At 51.5% G+C, this 19,153-nt stretch overlaps 1 protein-coding gene, 4 non-coding genes and 1 pseudogene across 10 annotated transcripts; 2 read left to right on the forward strand and 4 right to left on the reverse strand.

Annotated features, from left to right (window-relative positions):
• Positions 1 to 1,717: 1,717 nt before the first annotated feature.
• Positions 1,718 to 16,936, reverse strand: LOC111161135 (aurora kinase B). Of its 5 annotated transcripts, none has more exons than XM_022524642.1 (9): positions 16,531 to 16,936; positions 6,650 to 6,721; positions 4,599 to 4,701; positions 4,431 to 4,485; positions 3,996 to 4,187; positions 3,561 to 3,699; positions 3,299 to 3,447; positions 2,169 to 2,343; positions 1,718 to 2,032 (listed from the first exon to the last, which is right to left on the reverse strand). In XM_022524642.1, exons 1-9 carry the CDS (start codon positions 16,642 to 16,644, stop codon positions 1,859 to 1,861), a joined length of 1,173 nt encoding a protein of 390 aa, XP_022380350.1. In that variant the 5' UTR covers positions 16,645 to 16,936; the 3' UTR covers positions 1,718 to 1,858. The 5 variants fall into 5 exon arrangements, with proteins under 5 accessions (XP_022380350.1, XP_022380353.1, XP_022380354.1 ...); XM_022524645.1 differs by having other exon boundaries at positions 6,650 to 6,743; positions 16,531 to 16,569; XM_022524646.1 differs by lacking the exon at positions 16,531 to 16,936 and adding an exon at positions 7,042 to 7,115.
• On the forward strand, positions 8,488 to 9,938 carry LOC111161134 (annotated as a pseudogene). The gene has a single exon (XR_002641525.1). The product of XR_002641525.1 is annotated as an elongation factor 1-alpha 1 pseudogene (transcript).
• On the reverse strand, positions 15,299 to 15,370 carry TRNAW-CCA. The gene has a single exon. It is a non-coding gene; the product is annotated as a tRNA-Trp (tRNA).
• Positions 15,927 to 15,998, forward strand: TRNAG-UCC. Its single transcript has one exon. It is a non-coding gene; the product is annotated as a tRNA-Gly (tRNA).
• Positions 16,476 to 16,547, reverse strand: TRNAD-GUC. Its single transcript has one exon. It is a non-coding gene; the product is annotated as a tRNA-Asp (tRNA).
• Positions 16,937 to 17,042: 106 nt separating the features above from the next.
• Positions 17,043 to 17,114, reverse strand: TRNAP-CGG. The gene has a single exon. It is a non-coding gene; the product is annotated as a tRNA-Pro (tRNA).
• Positions 17,115 to 19,153: the final 2,039 nt, after the last annotated feature.

A 19,153-nucleotide genomic window follows, 5' to 3' on the forward strand; every position in this document is an offset into this window, starting at 1 on the left:
GGAAGGGGTTAGAGCCGCTGAGCTCCAGGTAGAGAGGGGCATAATCTCTAGACTCAGATAGATGCCTGGGTCTCAACCTTGGCCGATTAAGTCGGAATTTTAGTCTGAGAGTTCTATTTTCTTCGTGATTCTTTAGTGTACCAGGGTTGAAAAGCGGGAGAGGACCTTGCCACAGAATGAGTTCGGAGTGGAGGATGGGCCAGGAATAGAAGCAGGGAGAACACTTAGGAGGCTGGTGGCCTGAATCAGCGTGAGAGCAGTGGATTTTGTGAGTAAGGGGGTGGGGTGGGGCTGGGACCCCGTGGATTTCATTGGCTGAAGGAAGGAGGGGGTTGGCAGAGAAGAAAAGGGAGAGAAAACCAGGGTTTAAAAAAAAAAAAAATTCTTACAACATCATTCGTTTTACCCCATGGGTAAGAGTCTTTTTACCCCATCTGGAGAAGAGTCTGCAGATCTTGAGACAAGATCATCCTGGATTATCTGGGTGGGTCCTAAGTCAAATGACTAAGTCACAGAGGAAGCAGAGAGAGAAAAGGGGAACAGCATGAAGCCGAAGCAGAGATGGGAGTAGAGCAGCCTCATACCCAGAAATGCCTGGAGCCACCCAAAGCTGGAAGAAGGGAGGATTTCCCATCCCCACCCCCACAATGCTCCCAGAGCCCCTGATGGGGGTGGGGCACTGTGGCCCATTTGATTCTGGACCAATTTTCTGTTTTAAATCACCTTAGTATTTTGTTATTTGTTATTATTGGTAATTTGTTATGGCAGCTCTAGGAATGGCGGTGGCACATCAGTAATGAAGATCAAAGAAAAATAAGAACATTTATTAAAAAAAAAATAACAAGGGGCGCCTGGGTGGCTTAGTGGGTTAAAGCCTCTGCCTTCGGCTCAGGTCATGATCCCAGAGTCCTGGGATGGAGCCCCACATAGGGCTCTCTGCTCCAGGGGGAGCCTGCTTCCTCCTCTCTCTCTGTCTGCCTCTCTGCCTACTTGTGATCTCTGTCTGTCAAATAAATAAATAAAATATTAAAAAAAAATAAAAAATAAAAGCTTTAAAAAAAAAACTGCATGAAGTCTAAAAAAGAAAATATATTCCCATACCTCACATTGATTCAACGAGCAAATAACCAATAGATGAAGAGAAAGCCTTTGAAGAAAATTGACATCTAGTGAGGGCACCTAAAAACCAAACACTTTCTTAATCTGGTAAGGAACCCTTTTTCCCTGGACTACACAGGAACGGTAAAAACTGCAAATCTTGTTCCAGTTCTGGGATCCATATGCCCATAAAATAAATGTGTGTGCCGCCTGAAAGTATCAATAGGACCACCCTAGCACAGTGTTAAGGAATACAGACTTTAAAACTGGGCTCTCCCCACTTAATAGCTGTGTGACTGTCAGTGGGCTCCGCAACCTCTCTGTGTCCCTCAGCAGAGCAGTAATACAGAGCTACCTTCTGGGGGAAGGCCCTGTTCAGTTGCTCCTAGGCTGGCAGAGGCGGAACCAGAAGGAAAGACTAGAGGTGCAGCTGAGGGGAGCGGAGACCCCAGCCGCCCAAGCAGGGGAAGAAACAAGGGGGGACAGGTTGGGGGAGCTGGGAGCTGAAGGAGGGTGGGCGCGGAAGGGGGTGTGGTACAGGTTCAATTCTCACTATCCTCTCCCTCCAGGGGAACCCCCTGCCCCCAGCAGTCTCTACCTGAATGTAAACCATCTAAACTCATCAGTACAAAAAGCTTCAGCCTTTATTAAATACACAGGGGGTAGAAGACAGGTAAAGGAACAGGCCAGGTACCCCTCCTTCCGACTCCACGTATATAGGCACACAAACAGACACAACTGAATCAACGAGAGCAGCAAGTCAGGGGACAGCCTGGAGGGCAGAGGGAGGCAGCACCCTCCGGGAGTGGGCCCGGACCCAAGGGTGCGCGGAGACCTGGGCCAGGGGCAGCCGTTCAGAGGGGTTGTGCCTGAGCAGCTTGGAAATGAGGTCCTGGGCTCCCGAGGGTACAGAGGCGGGGAACTTCAGGTCCACCTGCGGAAGTTGAGGAAGGACAAGGGGCCCCTTAGTGTTACCCTTGACCACCCCCCCCCATTCCATCTGGAGAATTCCAGGACGCCCAGCACCTGCCAGCCCCCCTGGCCTCTGCACCCAGGGGCCGCCCTCCCACCTTGACGATGCGTCGATAGGTCTCATTGTGGGAAGCACTCTCGAAGGGCGGGTTTCCCACCAGCAGCTCGTAGCAGAGGACCCCGATGCACCAGAGATCCACCTTCTCGTTGTGCGTGCGGCCCTCGATCATTTCCGGGGGCAGGTAGTCCAACGTCCCGCACATCGTCTTCCTCCTGGGTGGGATGGCGGGTGGCGGGGGGAGGGCAGCGATCCCAGGTGAAAAACCACCTCTCTTTTCCCGGCTGCCCCCCAGGCAGCCGAGTAACCCCAGGATGCTCCAGGGGACTGTGTCAACCGGGCTCTGACAGGGCCCTTTGGGGCAGAGGTAGGGTAAAGACAGAATCCACAGTCCCGGGGTGGAATCCCACACCGCCCCAGGATTTCCGCCAGGAGGGATAGATCTTAAAATAATCAGATCTAAGGGCAACGCTCAGGGGTGCCTGGGTGGCTCAGTCGGCTGAGCGTCTGCCTTCGGCTCGGGTCATGATCCCATGGTGTTGGGATTGGATCCTGCGACCAGCTCCCTGCTCCCCAGGGGGCCTGCTTCTCCCTCTTCCTTTCTCTCTGCCTCTCATGAATGAATGAATAAAATCTTAAAAAAAAAAAAAAATAAGGGCAACGCTCATCTTAGAATTACTGGGAATGGTTAAACCAGGGCTGTCTCAAAAGCCCAATGGGCTGGTCTGACTAAAATGCATCAGGCTGGGCGTCTGCCTTCGGTGCAGGTCATGATCCTGGGGTCCTGGGATCGAGCCCTGTACTGGGCTCCCTGCTCAGTGGGGAGTCTGCATCTCCTGCTGCCTCTGTCCCTCCCACCCGCTTGTGCTCTCTCGCTCACTCTCAAATAAATAAATAAAATCTTAAAAAAAAAAAGAAAGAAAGAAATAGACCAGGTTAAATGTCCATCTATAATACTATGAAGCCTTACAAGCGAGGTGGGAGTATTCTCAGTGACGCGGTGAGTGGGTCCCAGGAAATCTGGGCAACAGAATAAGAGGTCTCCTATCTTTGTCAACAGATTGCTGTGTCTATATGCACATGAGGACAAACCCGCACATCTCTGCGGACCAAGATCAGGAGTGGTGCTACCCTGAGTGCGCCTGTCATTCACGCCCAAGCCCACCATACCTCAGTGACGGGGCGTGCACGGACCAGCCGAAGTCCGCGATCTTGAGCTCTCCCTGGAGCCCCAGGAGCAGGTTCTCCGGCTTTATGTCTCTGTGAATCACCTTCTTCCCGTGGCAGTACATCAGCGCATCAGCCAGCTCCTCCATGATCTGGGAGCGCCAACAACAGGAGGTCAGACAAGCCTGGGCCTCCAGCGCCAAGCGGTGCGGACCCCCGGCCTCGGGTCCCCTGCCAGTGCCCCCCAGCGCCCACATGCCCGGACCGTGGCTGTGCGCTGCTCGTCGAAGGTGCGGCTCTTCTGCAGCTCCTTGTAGAGCTCCCCGCGGGGGGCGTACTCCAGAATCAAGTAGATCCTTCGCCGGTCGTAGAAATAGTTGTAGAGACGAAGGATGTTGGGATGCCTGGAGGAGATAGGGCAGGACTCAGGTTGCATCCTGGCCTAAGGGACTGGGAAAGATGACAGTGCCAGGTGGGGTAAAGTGGGGTCGCATTTGGACCAGGCCAAGGATTGGGGGCTGGCAGTGATGACAGGGGGTGATCCTGGATTCACCAGGGCTCTGGATTCAGGGCTCTGGCAAGGGCTGGGAGCTCCGTGGGCTAAGGAACCACTATGAGGCAGTCTGGATGGGGCAGCAGGTAAAAGAGGAGCCTGGGGAGAAGCAGAGGGGTTGAGGTCAGCAGAGGGCAGGGCTCATACTGCAGATGGGCCTGGATTTCGATCTCCCTGCGCAGCTGGTGCTCCACGCCCTCCTTTTCTATCTGAGACTTGAAGAGGACCTTGAGAGCCACGATGAAATGGCTTTTCTTCTCTCGAGCCAAGTACACATTTCCAAACTTGCCTTTGCCCAGAGGACGCCCGATCTCAAAGTCGTCGATGGTGAAGGAGCGCCTGATGAGAGGTGGGGGGAAGGCAGGCGAGCGCCAGCTGGTGGGTCACCCAAGGGGGTTGTGTGCCCCCCTCCCCCTCAGCCCTGCAGGCCCGCAGCCCTGCCCCTCCTTTCCCAAGGGAAGTGAGGACGGATCAGGCTTTCTTGTCTACATCCCTGCTCCGGCCGAGTGGCCACCTCCCTGCTGTCCTCCGTGTTTGCTCTCCCCCCTGCTCTAACTGCCACTACAAGGCTTGGGTACTCACATTGGGAAGTTGGGGGTCCCATTGCTGTTCTCCACCACCTTCTGGCCAGGGGCAGCTAAGGAAACAACAGGGGAATTGAGGGCCCCCTCCTTGACGTTTTCCTCCTGGCGCCCTCCCCATAGACCCTAGTCCGCTCAGCTCAGTGCCCCCCCACCGCGTCCGCATTACCTGTGGGCTGGGTGTTGGAGCGGCTCATGAGGACAAGTGCAGATGGTGTGGCAGGGTCCTTCCGGAGGGCTCGCTGGGGCAGGGTGTTCAGGCCAGCCTGAGTCTGAGAAGGAGCAGCGGGAACCTCTGAGGGAGGCTTTGTCCCGGGGAGCGGGTTGGAATGTGCTAGAAGCAGCATTTCAGTACTCGCTGTCAGCCCACCCAGCCGGCCAGCCAGCCAGCCACCCCCTGTTCCAGGAGGAACACTGAGACCATGGTTTTGTTACTCAGCCCAAGGCCCCGCTCTTTGCTCCGTATTAAAATGGGTTCTTCAGGGGCACCTGGGTGGCTCAGTGGGTTGAGCCTCTGCCTTCAGCTCAGGTCATGATCCCAGGGTCCTGGAATCGAGCCCCACGTCGGGCTCTCTGCTCCGCAGGGAGCCTGCCTCCACCTCTCTCTCTCTGCCTGCCTCTCTGCCTACTTGTGATCTCTGTCAAATAAATAAATAAAATCTTTAAAAATAAAATAAAATGGGTTCTTCATAAGCGACCTAGTTTGGCCCAAGATAAGGAGCAGAGGACTCACCCCAACATTGAACATTTCACCTCCTTGGCCCTGGCCGCACCACATTTTCATGCATGAAACCCTCTAACCTCTACGGTACCATCTGCAACCCCACATTCATTCCCCCTGACCTACTCCACCCTGGTGGGGAGTAGAGGGTCAGGTTAAAAAAAAAAAAACAAGGGGCGCCTGGGTGGCTCAGTTGTTAAGCCTGCCCTTGGCTCAGGTAATGATCCCTGAGTTTTGGGATCGAGCCCCACCACCCCCATCGGACTTCCTGCTCAGGGGGAGGCCTGCTTCTCCTTCTCTCGCGCTCTCTCTCTGTCAAATAAATAAAATCTTCAACAACAACAACCCCCCCACACACAATTCTAGCAGAAACATTCTCACAGCCCCCTAAAATTCAGTCTAGAGGCACCTGGTTGGCTCAGTCCGTAGAACATGCAACTCTTGATCTCAGGGCTGTGAGTTTGAGCCCTGTGTTGAGTGTAGAGATTACTTAAAAATAAAATCTTCAAAGATTTTTTTTTTAATTAGAAAAAAATTTAGAAAAAAAAAAAAAAACCCCTCAGTATATTAAGGTTTAGATAAGGCCCTGGAGGTCTTGAAGGTTGCAACAAATTCCAGTGTTCACCCCTTTGCAACCACCGGCTTTGGAGACACCAAGGGCTACTCTGATGGACTATTTCTCTCTTGCAGCGTTTCAGAGTAATATACACAACCTTTCGAAGTTGTGTCGAAGTGACCGTGGTTTCTCTTCCAGACTCTGTTCTTGCCAGCCTCGCTAAGTGCTGCATGAGGGCAGGAGCTGGTGGACAAGGGGACAGCTGGACTCTTCAGGATACCCAAGCCCCACCAAAGGGAGCAAAGCCTATGAGAGCTCCTTCATTCTTCTTAGCCTAGAGAAGAAAGCCTCATGCCCTAAAAACCCATTCCCAAGCAGTGATATCAGTACAGAATTTACAAGTAAGCAAGTGGGACAAATAAGAGTCCAGAAACACATCCACATAGAGGTGGGCATTTTATGTAATAAAGGTGGCATTTCAAATCAGAAAGCAGACTGTCCAGTAAAAGGTCTTAGGACAACTGGAAAACAAATCTATTTTGATTTTGATCTCACACCAGTCGCTAAAACAGATTCCAAATTATTAATTTAATATATCCTTTATAAAAAAACCCGTTCAGAGTCTCTCTCTACTTCCTGTCTAGCCTACTGGGGGTCATGGCCCCCAGGGCAAACCCGCCTGCTCAGTCCCAGATACCATGTGTGTAGGCAACAAGTAGGCTCAACCTTGCAGAGCTCCTCGTAGGCTGATCAGATTCAAGCTGGCGGCACCCGACTGGGTGTGGTTGCAAATGCCCAGACCGGGTTCCGCCAGCAAAGTCTTGGGACCCACTCCTTGGAGCAAAGCGGGGAGGACTCGGAGGGTCGTCCTCCGCACGACCTCAAGTCCCCAGGCAGGAACTCTCCCTGCGGGCGGGCGGAGGGGAGGTGGGCAAGTCCTTACCGTCTGCCGGCCGTAGGGCCAGGGGTAGGCGTTCTCCTTCTGGGCCATCCTCGGAAGGAAGGGGGAGGAGAGCTGGGCAGACGAGGGAGACGGGCTGTCAGAAGCAGGAAGGAAAGAGGGAGCGAGAGAGGGAGGGGTCAAACCGATCGGGGCGGAAGCGCGGCTCGGGGGCTGGGGAAAGGGGGCTGCCCAACTCGCAGGCTCTTCCCGGCGCGCCCGGCGCTTGTCTTGCCGCCCCGCCCTGCTCCTGCGCACCCCGCTTTCAGGACCCTCCCTCTACCCTTGAGCTCCCAGGAGCCCGGCGGGTGCGCGCGGGCCGCCCAACGGACCCCCGACCTGCCTGATCACCTGCCCTCTCCCAGCGCAAGACCCGCGAAAGGCCGCCAGCTCACCTGGCGCCCGTGGCACAGCCACCCCCGGGCCGCGGGCAAACGACTGAACCTGCCGGGCCGGGCCCCCTCTGAGGCCCTTTCAAATCTCCCGCCCTGGCCCCATTGGCTGAGTGCGCTGTCCGTGCGCGGTCCTCATTGGCTGGGCTCCCCGTGACATAGGCCGTGGGACCCAATGCGGGAGGCGGAATGCCAGACACCGCCCACCGGAGGTTCGGGGCGGGAAAGCGGCGGCATCCCAGAGCCCGTAGTTCTCACGTCTTCTTCCTTCACTAATTGCAAATTTCCATCCAACCGGAATGTCTCCTTCTGTGTGTAGGAACCAGGGGTTTGTTCTCGACGGGCGGGGAGCTCGTTGTGGCAGCACCGTTTGTTACACAAACCACTAGTTCCCCGCGGAATTTCAAGGCCGCCCTTTACCCGGAGCAAGCCCCAGATTCCACGCAATCTCCACCAAAATTCCAACGGCGATTTCCACAGAAATAGGGAAAAATTACCGAATGCATCTGGAACCGCCAAAGGACGCAAAGAGCCAGAGCGATCTTGAGAAAGAACAGAGCCACAGGTTTATGCTTTCCGGTTCTTCTGGGCTCGGACTACATCACAAAGGTGCAGTCATTGAAACAGCCGGGATGGACTTAAAAACGGTCCCGTGGACCAGTGGAGCCGAGCACAGAGCCCAGAGATAGATGCACACACGTGGTCAGTCAGCTTCTGGAAGACGAGCCAAGAATACGTAATGGGAAAGGGTGGGAAGAGGGTGGTCCCTTCAAAAACGGTGCTAGGAAAATTGCACATCCACCTGCAAAAGAGTGAAACTGGGCCACTCTCTTACACTACACACAAGAATTAACTCAAAATGGGTTAGAGACTTGGATGTAAGACCTGAAACCATAAAACTCCTAGAAAAACACTCAGGCTGTAGAATCCTTGACATAGGTCGTCGCAATTTTCTTTTCTTTTTCTTTCTTTCTTTCTTTCTTTTTTTTTATTTGACACCAAAAGCAAAAGCCAGACCAAAAATAAACAAGTGGGGCTACATCCAACTAAAAGCTTCTACACGGCCAAGAAAACTATCAACAAAACGAAAAGGCAATCTAGTGAATGGGAGAAAATATTTGCAGATCATGTACCTGATAAGGGGTAATATCCAAAATAGCTAATGAACTCATATGACTTAATGGCATAAAAACCAAACAATCTGATTTTAAAATGGGGGGTGCCCAGGTGGCTCAGTGGGTTAAGCCTCTCCCTTCAGCACAGGTCATGATCCCAGCATCCTAGGATCCCGCCCAGCATGGGGCTCTCTGCTCAGCAGGGAGCCTGTCCCCCCCAGGCAGCTTGCCTCTCTGCCTACACGTGATCTCTGTCTGTCAAATAAAAAAATAAATAAATAGCTTTTTCGCAACGGGTTTGCCGCCAGAACACAGGTGTCGTGAAAACCACCACTCCACCTAAACCAGAATGGGGAAGGAAAAGACTCATATCAACATTGTTGTCATCGGACACGTAGATTTGGGCAAGTCTACCACTATTGGTCATCTGATCTACAAATGTGGTGGGATCGACAAAAGAACTATCGAAAAATTCGAGAAGGAGGCTGCTGAGATGGGACAAGGCTCCTTCAAGTATGCCTGGGTCTTGGATAAACTGAAAGCTGAACGTGAACATGGTATCACCATTGATAACTCCCTGTGGAAATTCGAGACCAGCAAGTATTATGTGACCATCACTGATGCTCCAGGGCACAGAGACTTTATAAAAAACATGATTACAGGCACATCTCAGGCTGGCTGTGCTGTCCTGATTGTTGCTGCTGGTGTTGGTGAATTTGAAGCCGGTATCTCCAAGAACGGGCAGACCCGTGAGCATGCCCTTCTGGCTTACACACTGGGTCTAAAACAACTAACACCAACTTTGTTGGTGTTAACAAAATGGATTCCACTGAGCCACCCTACAGCCAGAAGAGATACGAGGAAATCATTAAGGATGTCAGCACCTACATTAAGAAAATTGGCTACAACCCCGACACAGTAGCATTTGTGCCAATTTCTGGTTGGAATGGTGACAACATGCTGGAGCCAAGTGCTAACATGCCTTGGTTCAAGGGATGGAAAGTCACCCGTAAAGATGGGAATGCCAGTGGAACCACACTGCTTGAAGCTCGGGATTGCATTCTGCCACCAACTCGCCCAACTGATAAGCCCTTGCGTCTGCCTCTCCAGGACGTCTACAAAATTGGTGGTATTGGTACTGTCCCTGTGGGCCGAGTGGAGACTGGTGTTCTTAAGCCTGGCATGGTGGTCACCTTCGCTCCAGTCAATGTTACAACTGAAGTCAAGTCTGTCGAAATGCACCATGAAGCTTTGAGTGAGGCTCTTCCCGGGGACAATGTGGGCTTCAATGTCAAGAACGTATCTGTCAAAGATGTTCGTCATGGCAATGTGGCTGGTGACAGCAAAAATGACTCACCAATGGAAGCAGCTGGCTTCAAAGCTCAGGTGCTTATCCTGAACCATCCAGGCCAGATTAGTGCTGGATATGCACCTGTGCTGGACTGTCACACAGCTCACATTGCTTGCAAGTTTGCTGAGCTGAAGGAGAAGATAGATCGTCGTTCTGGAAAAAAGCTGGAAGATGGTCCCAAGTTCTTGAAATCTGGTGACACTGCCATTGTTGATATGGTTCCTGGCAAGCCCATGTGTGTTGAGAGCTTCTCTGACTATCCTCCTCTGGGCCGTTTTGCTGTTCGTGACATGAGACAGACGGTTGCTGTGGGCGTCATCAAAGCACTGGACAAGAAGGCAGCTGGAGCTGGCAAGGTCACCAAGTCTGCCCAGAAAGCTCAGAAGGCTAAATGAATATTATTCCCAATACCTGCCACCCCACTCTTAATCAGTGGTGGAAGAATGGTCTCAGAACTGTTTGTGTCAGTTGGCCATTTAAGTTTAACAGTAAAAGACTGGTTAATGATAACAGTGCCTCGTGAAACCTTCAGAAGGAAAAGAGAATGTTTTGTGGACCATTCGCTTTTGTGTATGTGTGTGGCAGTTTTAAGTTATTAGTGTTTAAAATCAGTACTTTTTAATGGAAACAACTTGACCAAAAATCTGTCACAGAATTTTGAGACCCATTAAAACAAAAGTTTAATGAGAAAAAAAAATAAATAAATAAATAAATAAATAAAATCTTTAAAAAAAAATGGGCTGAAGATTGGAATAGACATTTTTCCAGAGAAGACCTACAGATGACCAACAAGTACATGAAAGATGCTTCCAGAACATCATTAATCATCAGGGAAATGCAAATCAAAACCACAATGAGATTCAGCCTCACACCTGTTAGAACGGTTGTCATCAAAAAGACAAGAAAAACCAATTTCGGGGGGAAAAAAGAAAGAAAGAAAAACCAAGTTTGGATCAAGAAGTAGAGAGACGGGTGTCAGCTTTTCTCCCATTGAGGTTGATATTTGCTGTGTGTTTCTCATAGATAGATTTTACAAAGTTGAGGAATGTTCCCTCTATCCCTGTACTTTGAAGTGTTTTAATTAGGAATGGATGCCGAATCTTGTCAAATGCTTTTTCTGCATCAATTGAGAGGATCATGTGGTTTTTCTCTCCTCTCTTACTGATTTCTTCTATCACACTGATTGATTTGCGAATGTTGAACCACCCCTGCATCCCATGGATATATCCCACCTGGTCATGGTGGATAATCTTTTTAATGTACTGTTGGATTGTATTAATTAGGATCTCGTTGAGAATCTTGGCATCCATACTCATCAGGGATATGGGTCTGAAACTCTCCTTTTCGGTGGGGTTTTTGCCTGGTTTGGGGATCAGGGTAACGCTGGCTTCATAGAAAGAGTCTGGAAGTTTTCCTTCTGCTTCAATTTTTTGAAACAGCTTCAGGAAAATCGGTATTGATTCTTCTTTTAATGTTTGGTAGAATTCCCCAGGGAATCCGTCAGGACCTGGGCTCATGTTTTTGGGGAGGTGTTTGATCACTGCTTCAATCTCGTTACTAGATATCGGTCTATTTGGGTTGTCTATTTCTTCCTGATTCAGTTTTGGAGTATGATGCCTCCATCAGAAAGGATGAATACCCAACTTTTGTATCAACATGGACAGGACTGGAGGAGATTATGCTGAGTGAAGTGAGTCAAGCAGAGAGAATCAATTATCATATGGTCTCACTTATTTGGGGAGCATAAAGAATAACACGGAGGACATGGGGAGATGGAGAGGAGAAGAGAGTTGGGGGAAATTGGAAGGGGAGACAAACTATGAGAGACTGTGGACTCTAAGAAACAAACTGAGGGTTTTGGGGGAGTGGGAGGTTGGGTGAGCCTGGTGGTGGGTATTTTGGAGGGCACGTACTGCATGGAGCACTGGGTGTGGTGCATAAACAACGAATTCTGGAACACTGAAAAGAAATTTTAAAAAATTTAAAAAAAATAAAAGAAGAAGTAGAGAGAAGGGAGCCCTCGTGCACTGGTGGGAATGCAAACTGGTGTGGCCACCATGGAAAGCAGTATGGAGGGTCATCAAAAGCTTAAAGACAAAAAACAAAAAACAAAAAACAAACAAACAGAAAAACCCCAAAAAACAAAACTTAAAGGCAGAACTACCATAGGACCCAGCATTTCACTTCTGAGCAATTATCCAAAGGAAAGGAAAGCAAGATTCAAAAAGATATCTGCCCCCTCCTCTGCTCATTCTCTCTCTCTTTCAAATAAATATATAAAATCTTTAAAAACAGCAAACTACTCCTGATATATTGTGATAGTAGATACTTGGATCTCCATATTTCCGGCCTCTTTATTCTGTTCCATTGTCTGCATGGGTTTATTTTTGAGTTATTACTATTTTATTCTTTAAAGTCTTGCCCTCACATCTGTAGCAGGAATTTTCCACCAGCGGACCTTTCTATGCAGGTCTCCCGATGGTGGCTGCATTGTTTGGACGGACCCTAACTCTTCTCCTTCTCGCCACACTCCCTTCTTCTCTGCTCTTTCCAAACACAGATGTCATAATTGGGTTAATAAGTACATCTGGGGGCCTCCTATGGAACAAGTAGTGGGTATTTGTAAGTATGACGTGTCCAGCACCCTTCCTCTTTCTTCAACACCTTAAGTTGGCTTTAGGGAACCACCTGCCCCGTCCCCCACTTCTGGGTAGTCAGTTTCCATTGTAGTCCCTCCGTTTCTGTTTCTGCCAACTCCCAATCCCTAACTTGATGGAGACCTGTCGTAGTGGACAGTGTGGTTGTCTAGCTAGTGCCATTCCCACTTCCAGAAGGCACCTAGAAGTTTCTGGGTCTGAGAGGGAAGCTGACCCCTGTGCAGGTCCAGGATCAGATGCTGATTGATCCACACGAGTCAACACCTTTTATTCCCGGGTCTTGGTCATTGGTTCAGGGATCAGCTTGTGACCCAAGCGACCCAGTGAATGGGAACTTTATGATTCTTTTCCCGAATGCTGGGCAGAAACTCCTTTTCTCCACAAAGCCCACCTTGCTGCTGCTGGTGGTGCTCCAGAAGCCTGAGAAGGAAGCTAGCTTTGTAGAAGGTCTGGGAAGAACCCAAGACCTTGATGGTGTCGTTCAGCCTCTCAATGCCCATTTTGCACTTTCCTTATACGGACCTGTAGGTCTCTTCCCTAATGCATTGACTCAAGAGTTTCGTTATTCACCGTCAAAAGCGTACTAAGTGACACACACTTACAGACCTAGAGGGTTCTTGGCTATAGAGTGTGAGTGAAAGATGTGAAACCACTAAGAGCCAATCCCTTGATCTACAAAAACACCATTTTCATATGATTCAGCCAAATGTAAATCCAAGAAGTCCTTATGGGTTTCTCCAGTGCTGCGTAATGCTTTTGGCTGAAAGTTACAGAAAACATAGTCAGCAGCGGCACAAACAACAGGGATCTGTTTTCTCTTAGCAAGAAGTCAGCAGGTAGCTGGTTGTTTTGTTGGAGATGTGGACTGGCCTTCCTGTGATTCTCTTGACATGTCCCTTAGGACTCCCAGATGGCCGCCAACGGTCTCTGCCCCCTTTATCAGGATGAGCAGAAGCCTTTCCAGAAGGACCCAAGAGATTTCTCGCTAGCCAAAAATGCGTCCCATGACTACTGCCAAGGACACTGGTAAAGTGTCTTAGGGTCAGCCTAACCCTGCTTCCCAAGGTCAGGGAGCCCATGACAACTGCCTCGCCTTCATCAACATACTTGGCATGGAGAGACCAGCTAATGAAAAGCTTTGTAAAAATTCCATCACCTGCCCAGTACTTTATTCTTCATGACCTAGCGAAGGGCGATTTTTCTGGAATCTGTCACGGGACACAGTGCATGGGTAGGACGTACCCTGATAGATCCAATACTCTGTCCCTGCCCCCATAGTCCTTAAATTCCCACTTGCCCATTATGCCCGAAGCTATTTGGCCTTTCAGGAATATTTGATGGGCCAGCATGCGATTGGGATTTGCATTATTCATAAACAAAACAAAACAAAAGCTATCTGTTTATCCGCTAGGCAACCATCAGCTGCCTGTTGAAGTTCATGAACAAAATCTCTGTTGTTAACCCCAGTGATTCTTGAGGTGCCATGAAGGGGGGAATTGCCACTGTTCTTGCTAGGGCTGAATTTTGCCAAGACTAGGAAGGGTTAGAATTGGATTCTGCCCCAAAGGTCAGGGCAGGATGGTTAGGATAGTATAATGTTCGGGAGGCACAGATGTTAGTCCCTTTAATTTCTGATAATGGGATATCCCCCAAAGAAGTTTCAGGACAAGAATTCTCATCATCCACCAGTGAGCCTGTTTCAGGAATGAGGAGTAGAGTCAGGAGGGTCTGGTTGTGGGGGTGGGGTGGGGGCAGGGAGCCTGGCCAATATTCCCAAGGATTGGGGTTGAGGTGGGGAGTGACTGCCAGCGGCTGGCTACGAGGTTTTCAGAGCTATGACAATGTTCTGGAATCAAATCATGGTGACTGGTGCACAACTGTGGGAGTACCCTGCATTGTGCACATTAAAATGGCTAAAATGGTAAATTGTACCTTAAGTGTATCTTACCACAAAAAGTGATGAAATATTTCAAATATCAAGAATATTTTTTAAAAGCACTTGCGTAACTACTATTCAATTAATTAACTCTTAATAAACTTTGCCCTATTTTTTTTCTTTTGGTGAAATAAAAGGCATACAGGTGAAGCTCCAGGGTAAAATTTTAAGAACTAAGTCTATGTATACAGTTTCTGTACTATTTTCTATTGTCTTCTTTTTTAAATTCCTCTTTGACATAATCAGAGCTTCTAATTCTCTCCTCCACATTGTTTAGCTTCCTTTGTCACACTTTAATTAATTAATCAATTAATTATTATTTTAAAAAGATTTTCTTTCTTTCTTTATTTATTTATTTGACAGAGTATCTCCTAAAAGGTGCTCTGCTTAGGGTGGGCGGTAATGGGGAAGCTGGGCTGCCTGCTGTCCCCATCACATGCCTTCCGAGTCAGGTGGTCAGAGCTCCTGGGCAGCTCCCTAAGTCATCAGCAGTTCCCAATTGGGGCACGCACAGTCTGTGCAAGGGAGAGCGGATTGTCTGCCTCGGTCTGGGCACACGTGACTCAGTGACCGCTCCGACAGAAAGCCGGACAGCTCTTCTGCAGCCCAGGCCGGGTGCCCTCGAACAGAGGCACTGTTAGGAAAGAGATGTCCAGGAAGAAATCTCACGCTCGGGTGGACAAGGCCTTCGGAGTGGCCGGCCTGTATTTCTTTGTTGCCCCCGCCCCCCTACCCAATAGGCCGGAAGCAGCAAAAATGCACTTGGCTCCAGGCTTCTAGTGACATTTGAGAAGTCTGGAGAACATTTGCATTTAATTAATTAATTGCTACGTATAATAATGATCAATTCTTGCTACTCCCCTTCCAATAAAGAATCTTTATTGCTCCAGAGACATGTTCTGAGCAAGAACTCGGAGCCGTTAGTGAACGATTTGCCCCAAGATACCTAAAATATCCATGAGATTAAAGGTGTCACTGTTGGTTGATTTGACTGAAACAGTCAAGATGCAAAAGAAATTCCTAAATTGGTGGGGGGGAGAGATTCCTGAATTTGTATTTTAGGAGAAAATTCATACACTTTGGGGGAAAAAAAAAACACAGGGGCACTGAGGTTTTTTTTTTTTCCTATTATAGAGATGAGGACTTTTACCCCCTTTTGCCCGAAAATGCGGATCCCGGTATCGAAAATGGCAAGCTTTCGTGACCCCGACGTGATTTGAACACGCAACCTTCTGATCTGGAGTCAGACGCGCTACCGTTGCGCCACGAGGCCTTCCCGAGCCCGCGGTTGGCCGGACCTCGTGAACAGAGCTATCGTCAGCGACAAGGGGCGGAGCTAAGCCCTCCGGACCTTCCCCTAAGGGTCGGCGGAGTAGCTCTTGGAGCCGCACGTGGACATCTGGGAACGACTCTCCCTCCGTGGGTGAAACTGTGCTTCGGCGCACTTGGCGCGAAGTTCAGCTCTTTAGCTCTGGGACACACGGAGCTCGCTCAGCAGAGAAGCGACTGGTGTGTTCGGGACTTATTTGTAGGGGATGACGAAGCCATCGCGGTGTCGCTGCCGTCCCGACCGCCGCCCCCTTCCCCCCACCCCGACAAAGCTTTGATGTATCTCCGGCTCTGCCAGTGACCCAGAAAGCCCCTTCATTTAGGTCACCTGAACCTCGCTTTTCCCTGTGTCGGCTGCGCGCGGTTAAGCGCAGTCTCTCGCGGGGTGAGGGGGGTCGCGTCAACCACGCCCACCCGCAGCTCCCCGGAAGTCGCGTTCCGCGGGCCACGCGGCCCCGCACGTATTGAAATATAGCGTCGGGAACTGACGTTTTCGGCGGGCGTTGGTGGTATAGTGGTGAGCATAGCTGCCTTCCAAGCAGTTGACCCGGGTTCGATTCCCGGCCAACGCATAACCCTTCCTTTTCGTTTATTTTTTGATTTATTATTATTTTTTAAAATCTTTTCCCTTGTTCCGAGATCGCCCCTCTGGGGGGAGCCCCGTTGGCGAAGCACAGTCAGCACCGAGGCCTGCCCGCCCATCCGAGCCCGCAAGCGCGCGTCCGGGTCTCCGAGGGAGCGCGGCGCCGGCTCCGTGCGGTCCCTCCGGCTGTGCGCCTCGGTCCTCGCCCACGGACGCGTCTCGTCAGCACATTCCTTGACCCGAGGGGACAAAGGGCTCATTCAGCCGCGCAATTACCACGCAAGGTGCCCAAGGCGAAACACAAACTCGGTGAGCCCGAGAGTCAGGACCAACTACCCTTTACGTCCCCCTTCCCTTGCCTCTTTGTTTCTAAGGGACCTGTCCACCCCACGTCCAGGCCCAGGTACCTTGCTGTGAGCAGGATGATAGAAAACAGCAAAAAAAAAAAAAAAAAAAAATCAGACTACTCCCCGTCGGGGAATCGAACCCCGGTCTCCCGCGTGACAGGCGGGGATACTCACCACTATACTAACGAGGAAGAAGCTTACGGAGCTGTCCTCCAGCTCGAACATCTGGTTCCCTGGCCGCGCTCCGTCCGGGCTTTCACCCCTCCGAGCCCGGGAAGGGCCCGCCATAGACCCGCGCACGCCCTAGACCGGCCCTGAGCAACCCGGAGACGCGGAGACCGGCCTGTGACAAGTCCCGCCGCGTTCCGCTCGCCGTCATCCGCAGCCCCAGCCGGCCTGCTGGGGACACGCGCGACGCGCGAAGAAGCGGGGCGGGAACGCGAGGCGCCAGCCCCACGTCCGCACGCTTCCGCGCCCTCCTCTCCGGCTCCCCGGGCCCGGCGGCGCGTCGCGAACTCCCTCCGGCCACCGGGCTCTGCGCTCGGAACAAAAGACCTTCCAGCGCACCGCACCGGCTCCAGGCTCCCGGCCCGCCGTGCGGGGTTCGTAGGGAGGTCTGCGTGCCGCGCCGGCCGTTCGGTCTGTCCTCGCCTCTGGGCGCTCGGGTCTCCGCCAAAACTGATGCCGGGCTCGTCCGGGATTTGAACCCGGGACCTCTCGCACCCGAAGCGAGAATCATACCCCTAGACCAACGAGCCGACGTGAAGACGCGCTCGCGGACGCCTTTAGAGGTCGTACCAGGCCGGCTGCGGTCCTAGGGCCACGGCTCGCGGCGGAGCCGACCTGCGGCGCGCGCGTGGACCACCCGCCCCGACGCCCGGGACTCCTGAGCCGCGTGTGGGAATCTCCGCTCCCGCCCGCGAGCTCCGACTCCTCCCAGGAAATAACGTCGGGGAAGTAGGAGGGAGTGGTCTCGGCCTGGTCCCCATCCCGTGCAGCCCTCCAGGACGACCCTGAGCCCCCGGGTTCCCGCTCCTTGTGGTCACCGTCTCGGGGTCAGTGCGTAACCTGGGGTCCCGCCTCTTCCCGCTGGCGCTCGCCGTCCTCGCACCTAGTGCTCTGGCGCACAGCTTTGAAGATAGGCGGTGGAGTTGCCTGGTTGGGGACAATGAATGAGCCCTGAGATTCCTAGGTGAACACCTGCACCTGTCTGTCCTCCTGGAGCGACGATCAGGTTCAGTACCCAGGCAAGGGACTAATTCCCGGGGCCAAGAGGACCCCCCGCCCCCCAGGAAGAGTATTTGAGCGGAGCGGGGTAGGGGACAGGATTTCCAACCTGAGTGACTGGGGCGAGGTGGCAGGTCTGGCGACCAGGACCGTCCTTGTCCCTGACGCCCACCACCCCTACTAGCATTGGTTGCAGGACTTCCAGTCTGTAGGGTCAGGTTACTCCCACCGCCCGGTGCACCCTTCACTCTCCATTAACTCCTAGGATGGGTGGGAAGGAGACCCTCCTCCCTGCCGCCTAAGACCCCCAGAAGGTAAGGGGCTCCGAGGCAAAGGTCCACATGAGTGTGACCTAAGACCAGGCCACCGGAGGTTCCCGGGCTGAGTGAGTCTCTAAGGTCTTAATAAATTCACCAGGCTCTCACTCTGGCACTGCCCGGATCCTGGTGGATCCGGACATGGTGGAGTCAGCTGCCCGCCAACTTTGTCCCTTCCCTCTGCTCAGAGCCTGCTCCAGGGAGTTCTCCCAGCAGGGTCTGACCAGCCACCACCCCCACCACCACCCCATAGCATCTTTGGGCTGAATCATTTTGTTCCACCTCCCAGTGAGGTGATTTGTGGGGTGCGGCCCTTCCTAATACCCAGCCCACAGATACTTTGGTGGGGAGACTTCAATGAAGGGTGCATCCCTTTGCTTTCTTTCCCAGGTGTCCCCGGCCAGACAGTAGGGGAAGGCAATAGAGAGCAGCCCATCATCCTGTCCTGTCCTTTTCTTCAGCAGACCGAAGAGCTCAGGGCTGGTCTTCTGGCATCTCCCTCCCTCTTACCCTTTTGCAATTTCTGTTTCCTACTCTTCGGTCCCAGCTTTTCCCCCACGTGTCTAGGGACCACTCTCTTAACCTGGGGTCAGTCACCTAATCCGCACAGAGGTGGAGCCCTATGTCCCTTACAGAACACGATGAAAGCGGAGGCCCTTTTCCCTAGAAAAATGCATTCTATACCTGCACCCCCACGCAGGGACCCCACTTTCAGGATCCAAGAACGAAGATATAAACCGATCGCTGTTTTTAAGTTTCGCGTGTTTTACATTTCAATGGGAGTTATGGCAAGATTGAGTTGTAAGTTATAACTTGGGGTAGTCCCAGTTGTTTGAAAAAGATTCAGTGGGAAAGAGTGAAAAAAATATTCTTGGGGAATTTGAGTTGGTGGCACCCCTTGCCCCCAGCCCTTCCCTAAAGTCGAACCGGGGCATCGTCCTGAATTTCTCCCTCTTTTTCAGACTCCACATGCTAACCTCTTGGTTTTTTGTTTTGTTTTTGAATCTTAAACATGCCTTGAATTCAACCCCTCTTTTCCATCTCTTCCCCAACGGCCCCGGTGCAAGCCTTTGACGTTTCCGGAACCGTACCGTCTCTACACACACATGCACACGCACGCACACACACAGGCTCTGATCCCTTGTGCTACTGTCTCATGTAGCATTGATCTAGCATATTATATAATTTAATTCTTAGGACAGTTTCCTTGTTTATTGGTCCCTGCTGTGTTCCCAGGATCTAGACCAAGGAAC

This window comes from Enhydra lutris, unplaced genomic scaffold (genome assembly GCF_002288905.1).
Source record: "Enhydra lutris kenyoni isolate GAN:26980312 unplaced genomic scaffold, ASM228890v2 scaffoldscaffold82, whole genome shotgun sequence".
In the NCBI taxonomy this organism is placed as follows: domain Eukaryota; kingdom Metazoa; phylum Chordata; class Mammalia; order Carnivora; family Mustelidae; genus Enhydra; species Enhydra lutris.

Bases quoted from the DNA above. Each gene is read 5' to 3' on its own strand.
- LOC111161135 (XM_022524642.1), bottom strand. From the start codon at position 16,644: ATGGCGGGCCCTTCCCGGGCTCGGAGGGGTGAAAGCCCGGACGGAGCG. The intron at 6,722-16,530 runs GTGAGTATCCCC...TCGTCTGCCCAG, and splicing joins TCTTCCTCGTTAGTATAGTG to CTCTCCTCCCCCTTCCTTCC. The intron at 2,033-2,168 runs GTGGGAGGGCGG...CAACTTCCGCAG, and splicing joins CCTATCGACGCATCGTCAAG to GTGGACCTGAAGTTCCCCGC.